Source organism: Phaethon lepturus, unplaced genomic scaffold, assembly GCF_000687285.1.
Source record: "Phaethon lepturus isolate BGI_N335 unplaced genomic scaffold, ASM68728v1 scaffold173, whole genome shotgun sequence".
NCBI classification, from domain to species: Eukaryota; Metazoa; Chordata; class Aves; order Phaethontiformes; family Phaethontidae; genus Phaethon; species Phaethon lepturus.
This window is the reverse complement of record NW_010526720.1, coordinates 64,372-71,365: the sequence shown is the minus strand read 5'-3', so window position 1 is coordinate 71,365 and position 6,994 is coordinate 64,372. Positions and strand designations below refer to the sequence as shown.

General features: G+C 35.2%; 1 protein-coding gene across 1 annotated transcript in view; it reads right to left on the bottom strand.

Moving 5' to 3' along the window:
- The window catches only part of ZNF236 (zinc finger protein 236), a 76,797-nt gene that overhangs the window by 16,750 nt on the left and 53,053 nt on the right, over positions 1 to 6,994 (bottom strand). Inside the window, exons 24-28 of the mRNA XM_010283134.1 lie at positions 6,448 to 6,691; positions 5,831 to 6,010; positions 4,323 to 4,475; positions 2,780 to 2,970; positions 948 to 1,079 (exon numbers count right to left, since the gene is read on the bottom strand). Of these exons, the coding sequence (XP_010281436.1) occupies positions 948 to 1,079; positions 2,780 to 2,970; positions 4,323 to 4,475; positions 5,831 to 6,010; positions 6,448 to 6,691 (900 nt within the window). The remainder of the gene's footprint in view (positions 1 to 947; positions 1,080 to 2,779; positions 2,971 to 4,322; positions 4,476 to 5,830; positions 6,011 to 6,447; positions 6,692 to 6,994) is intronic.

The window sequence follows — 6,994 nt, the reverse complement described above, 5'->3', positions numbered from 1 at the left end:
TCCTGCTGCTGTTCTTGCCAGTCTGTCCTTCCTAAAGATCCTGAATCCAGCCATGGCAGTGCTTCAGCTGTATGAGCTGTAGCATCTTCTCTCTTTTCTTCCAATGAGATCGCAGCCCTGTATCTGCATGCAGACCTCTTAACTCCTGTTTGTTCCTCATGCTGCCAGAGAGGCACCCAGTTGTGACAATTTTTCCCAAGACGAGTGTTGAAGTTTCTGCTATCAGTTGTCTCAGCACTTTTATTCATATATATATATATGCTTGAGGTAGACACCCTCTGGTTAGCTCCTTCTTATTTTTTGAGGTTTCTCTTGCCCATATCTTGCCAATCCAGTCCACCACTTCTTCACATGGTTGTGCGTCATCATCTGCCTCTCCCATTTTTCCCTATTTTAGAGCTTGCATTACCAAGTTGATTGAAAACATTCATTTTACCTTCAACAAGAGAAGTCTGAACTACTTTTTCTAATATTAATACTATATTACATATGTAAAAGTTTCTCTTGAAATTCAAATACATAAGCAGCTGAAAAGACTTTATGTTGCTCCACTATTAAAGCAATTTGGTTACAAAAAGAGAATGGAATAGGTGTAGTACAGGTGCTATTTTTTTCCACAGCTCTCAACTTTTGTCTGTTTTTGTTATCTAATTACAAGCTTACTTGGAAATTTTTGGAGCAGTCTCTATTGAGAATATGGTTATGTAATTTGTAGAAAGAAATGCATTATTAATTGCATTTCTTTTTTGTATATGAAAACATGTTTTTAAATCAAAAAACTTAAAACAGAATCTGGGTGACTAGGAAGTCATAATGAACCTTTTCCCGATACTCTTATTTGGGAATGACATCAGCCTTCTTGCTTCAGGAGATAGAGGAATCATTCCAGAATTTTGATTAAATAATGCCCTTTACCCACAAAAGATACAGAAAAATATTGTATCTACCTGATATGTTATTTCATCAGAGTTTGCAGATGCTGAATGGGGTGTATGGCTCACCAGTATGACTTGTTGCGAGCCTGACCCACTTTGGCTAGCGAGACTGGAATCTGTGAGTATAGCAGGGAACTGCTGACCCTGTCAAAGAGGGGAGAAACAAACAAAAAAAAAGGTACAATAACTAAATTTGAACAGCTAAATGTAGTCATGTCAATTATTTTTATACCTCAAAACTACTTCTTTTATATCCTTGAAAAAGTCCATTCCAGAATCTTATCTGAACAAATACTACAATTTTCTCTCCTTTTCTCCTTCCATTTTAAGTCTACCAATTTAAATTTGCTAACACCTGGAAGTCTGTAAGAGTAGAAATTCAGGTCTGATTAATTTTTCCCAGCCTTGCATCAGTTGCTGAATGTCTCAGCCTTCCCTTGTCTTTGCCTCTTCAACTGATACTTTCTTTAACCTCTCTATTCTGCTTTCCTGCATAGTCTTCTCACAATATTTTCCCTTTTTAAAAATCTCAATCAAACCTACTTCCAAAATATATGAAATCAAGGTACAAAATCACTAATTAAGATACACAGTTACTAATACCACAGTGCTTCTATTTCTACATTATTGCTAAAGACTTTCAATTTCCCCAGGAAATGCAGTAACTTCATGTACTACCTGTCTATTTATCAAGATTCCTGCAACACAGATTGTGTTTGCACAGCACCCAAAACAAGGTTTCCTTTTTATTTAATGCCTGCCTTAACTCAGGCATACTGTCTTATTAATAAACATCAACACTGACAAATGTAATTGCTTAAATTATTACAAAGTCTAAAAAGAAACCACATATTGCTTTGTTACTCTGTGATGCCAGAAATCACAAACATGTCACAAGAACTATTTAAGAAGTCTTTTTTTCCCCTCCCCAGAGCAAAACTGCAGAGAGTGAAGCATATAATCATCTTCACAGACTTTGCTTCACCAGGTTTAATCACACCATATGCTAGACAAATAGTCACTCATTTATATACATTTACACATTTGAAGTTGGGTCAAAGAGTAAGTAAAAAACAATCGAAACCTAGTTCAGCCAAGAAAGTAGAAGAAACAGCCCAGGTTTTCAGATGTCAAATCTACACTGAAATGCCAACCATACAATGTCCCTAAATTTCCACTTTGTAGTCTTTTAATATCATTTATTAACTTTTTTCTTTTCTTCTCTTTGCTCTATACAATCTATTTGTCAACATATCTTTGGCTCCTGATGATACCACAAAAATCTTAAATTATGATAAAACAAAACTAATGCTAAAGCTACTGGAGAGGTGACAGTCCATGCAGCACTGCTGTTATAAAACGTCTTATAATGCTGCCTGTTATTAAAGACAATTTAATTTAGATTCTGTCCTGTTATTTGCTGTGAAAGGAACCGTCACAACTGCTCTTCAACTCTCATGTTCACAAGAAGTAAAAGAAAAATTGACCAGATTAAACAATAAAAAGTATAGGAATACTAAGATACACTACTGAATTATGATTAGTTTATCACTAAAAATTGATCTCAAACAATGTTTGAAACAGTAGAATCTAGCTGTTCATCAAAAAAAAAAAAAAATTCCACAAAAAAACCCCTGCAAAATTTATCTGTTATTTCTGTTTAAATATTTTATGCTTCTAGATGCCAGTGTGCACACACTGTGGGCAGAAACAAGGAAAGTTAAGTGAATTTTCAAATACAATGTATTTACAGGAAAAAAATATTTTCTAAGCAAAATCTCCAATTCCTACCATCTAGGACAGTAATATTAGTTTATTTGTGAATTCAGAAAAGCATTTCTTACCTGTGAAGTAATATTAAGTGTAACTGCATCAAGACCACCTGACAACATTCCCTGAGTGTCAGCAAGAGTCAAGGTGACACTACCATCTCCTGCAACCCCTGATGAAGACATTACCAAATTCTGGGCAGAAACTGTAGACTGAGATATGGGTGTTGTTGAAGGAAGGTTTGTTCCACCTGCTGTATTAAGTTCTGGAATACATGCAAAATAGTAAAAGAAATAATCTGTTACATAAACTCTTAGCTGCAAACTTAATTGAACTTAATTTCTATTTATCCTTTGCTAGGGCTTTCTATTTTGAAGCAAATAAATCAGTTAAACAGCTAATCATGTGTCAAAAAGTGTAAGAGAGTCAGATGATAAAATTACATCTAAATGTAGCTTGATGGACATCATACTGCAAAGCAATAACTTTGTAACATGGTGTGTGGGAGATGACTCTTTGCCAAAAAAACACCTGAAGGAGTTTCAGTTTACACATTTCTGTAGTCTGACCACTTTCAGAATTCTCAATGAAATATACTTTGACTCAGAGCAGTAAACCCAAAATTTGAAAACTCCATAACCCAATGCTCCCATCCTATCCTTGCAACATGGTTGATAATCCATAACAGCAAAAAAGGCCAGTGTATTGTTAATAGGTATGTCATAACATCTTATAGATTATACAGAATATAGAGATTATAATAGCTGTGTAATAGTTTATTATAGATTCTCCAAGATGTGACTAGAGGTCTCGCAGCTCTCAGTTTATGATAAGACTCAAAAACCTGAGAAGATGAGCCAGAAGTTACAACAAAACTGTCTCATTTTACTATTTCATTTACTAATTCACTACACAGGAGCATGTCTTAACATTCAAGTCGTACAGGATACTCTGGGGTAGGTCTCCCCCAGTAAGACATTAAAGCAGATTTGCTTTACAGATGTATATGAGCACTGAAGGAAGCTAAGAATGAAAGGAGACAGAAGAAAGGAAAAGGAAGACACAGAAAATTTAAGAATGCATAAGAGTGAAGAAAGTTATTTACACATCAGTAATAAGTCTGTAGTAGTGCAGACTGCTGCAACCAACCAGTGCAACCAACGCAACCTGCTGCACTGGTTGGAAGCATGAACGACTATACGCACACACACGATTGTGTGTATATCAAACAGAAATCCATCTGCACATTTAAAATATCAAAATTTGAATACTAGAGCAAATTTGATATAAAGGGTATTTTATCATCTGTCTGCAGCAAATGTATCAAATTTCTTCATCCACCAATTTACAGGAATATTGAAGGAATACTTCTGTAACTGCCTCAAAGTACTAATTTTATGTATGTGTTCTTGTTTTCATTTTCTTCTTACTCTGTGGAGTAAAGCTCATTTATATTGGCATAAGAATTTAAGGCTAGTGAGAAAACACACAAAGCCATGTAGTTCCTGAACCATAATGTGCAAGATTATACCATTTCAGATTTAGTTACCCCGTGTAACATCTGTTTTTTTAAGTAAATGTTATTATTGTTAATTAGAAAAATCACCGCATGCATACCTGGAGCATTTAGAGAAGTGCCCTGAGAAAGAAGTTGGTCGTTGCTTATAGTTAATGTAGCAGCCGTAGTCTGACTGTTGATGGTTGGCGCTGTCAGCCTCAAGCCACTATTGAGATCACTGCTTCCAGAATTATGCTGAATAAGATCTTGGCCTAAATAGAAATTAGTCTTATTATAACTAGGAATGTCTCAACATTATTCTGCTACTATACTTTGAACTATAAGTAAGTAATCATAAAATAATAGAAGTAGAAAATACAAGCAAAATAAAGAAATCATTTCTATGCATGCAGATTTTTATGCAGAGGGTCAACAAGTTTTTAATACAGATGTGATTATGCATATCTAGATACCAACACGTAGTGAAATGCCTGTGCTTATTAATAATTAGACCAATACTGATCTTGCTTAGATGCAAGGCACCAACTCCATGAAAGCATAAAACCTAGCACACTAAAGGCTAATGGTTAAAACGTGATTTTTTTTTTTTTTGTGTGCTTGCTTTCAGATCTACTATATGGATAATGAAATGCATTGAACATGTTCTCTTTTGGAAAAAAAAAAAATCACTTTCACATGGTGTTAATTTTGTGGAATGGTCAACAAACACAGAACATACAGAAACTGAAAGCAGATTCTATCAGTTGTTGGACAGGTATACTCCCATTTTCTTTAATGAGTGAACGTCCATCAACAAGCAGGAAAAACAAACGTGGGGGAACATGACACCTTAACACAGACATTTTTATTATCATGACACGTAAAAAAACCTGAGGGGGTAGGGACCTTTAGCCTAAAATGCTTTTAAAGTGAAAAGACAAACTGCAATTTAAAAACACGTTACAAAAAACAGAAAAAAAGATACACAGAGAAAAGAAGGAAAAAAGAAAAAAGGAAAAGAGAGAAAAGCACTGAATAGAATATTGGATCTGTTAAAGAAACATAATAATAGAAAATAGAAGTGGAAAGCTATTTATAATGTATACAGGATCAGTCTCTTAGAGTCAGTAAGAAAATTGGTCTAAGTTTTTTCAAAGGAAACCTGAAGTATTAGCTACATTTTATAAAGACTGAATGGTATACCTCGAAAAATGGTCACAACATCTATTAATACATGGTTCCACAAGCATTTAAACAAAACCTGATCAAGTAAACTCATTCCCAATGACTGCCATACTTGTTCCCATCCCAGTAGTACCCAGGAGCTGCACTACCTCAAGTTAGGCACTGCAAGGAAGTAAGAACTGGTTATATGGGCTTTGCCACCGACAAAAGTATCTGTTGAACCAATGCTATCAATAAAATAGGGAACCAATCTAACATGCATCCTCAAAGCAAATGTGTTTGGTTTTCAAAAGCAGATTTGGGGAATAGCTTTTAAAGCTAATGACTGTAAAAAATACACCACAGGAAAACTGTGGACAGTGAAAATATCCTCAAATGCTACTGCATAGCTACTTTATAAAATGGAGATCTGGTATCATTAAAGATCATTAAAAATACCAACCAGATATTGTAAGAGTGATTTCTTGAGGACTTCCTGATGAGCTTGTAGTAGCAGAACCTGAAGCATGAGCTAGAACTTGACTCAAACTGGAATTATTTATGGTCAATGTTATCTCATGTTGTCCATTTGAAGATGATACCATACCCTGTGAAGTCATGACTTGAGAGATGTCCTGTGCACCTAAATACAAGGGGGTAGAACAAAAAAAAATTCCATTAAGATTCTTTCTTTATAATAGATACAATTTTTAAAGCAATTAAGACATTATTTTCTAAACTGCGATTAAAGATGTAGCCAAGGTAAGATGTTAAAACTTGCACCCTAAAGAAGAAATTGTTTTCATAACCAATTCAGTCTTTTGCAGGTTAAGATCTTCATAACAAAGATTTTGTATGTTTCTAAAGACTATAAATGTTCTTCAATATTTTCATTATATAGTCCACCTTCTGAAAAATAATCTTCAAAAATGGTAAAACAAAGTTGTAAAATTTGCTGAAGATACTGATACAAGAACTCTATGCTGATCTGGGGGTGGGGAGCAGATTTTCTCCCTGTGGGTAATACCATCATTAAAATGAAGACATTCAAAGCACAATAAAACTACTGACACTGCTTACCACTAGCATTGGTTGTCAGCACAGACTCTTGCTCTGATAGGGATCCTATTGTCATGTTAGTGGAAGATGTTACTGTGGGCTGCAAAGACAGACCTGATAAAGGCTGAATAACCACATTAGCTGGCACTGCATTTTCTGTTGGCTGGAGGGAGGGATTCTGTGGAGCCATACTGGGATCTCCAGTTAGCTGCTGAGCAAGTAAATTACTCTGCTGTAACGTCTGCTGTAGAATACTTGGATCAATCTGAAAAGCAAGTTTTCAATCTGATCAATGTGAAGTTAACAAGTATGGGTTACGTGAACAGCCTTAACATAAATCTAGAATTCAAAGGGTTGCATATAAATATTCAAACTTTATAATTAAACACTTTAAACTCAAATTTATTTTTTAAGTGTCTGTCTATAGCCAGTCTCCAAAGTCACTATGTAAACAGTCTTCAGCTGTAGATTCTTCCCTCCCTTCCCTCAGCAAAATGTTTGGGAAATCAATATGTATGAGCATGCTGGGCACCAGGTACCCACAATGCCGGCATTCTGTACTTCTTAC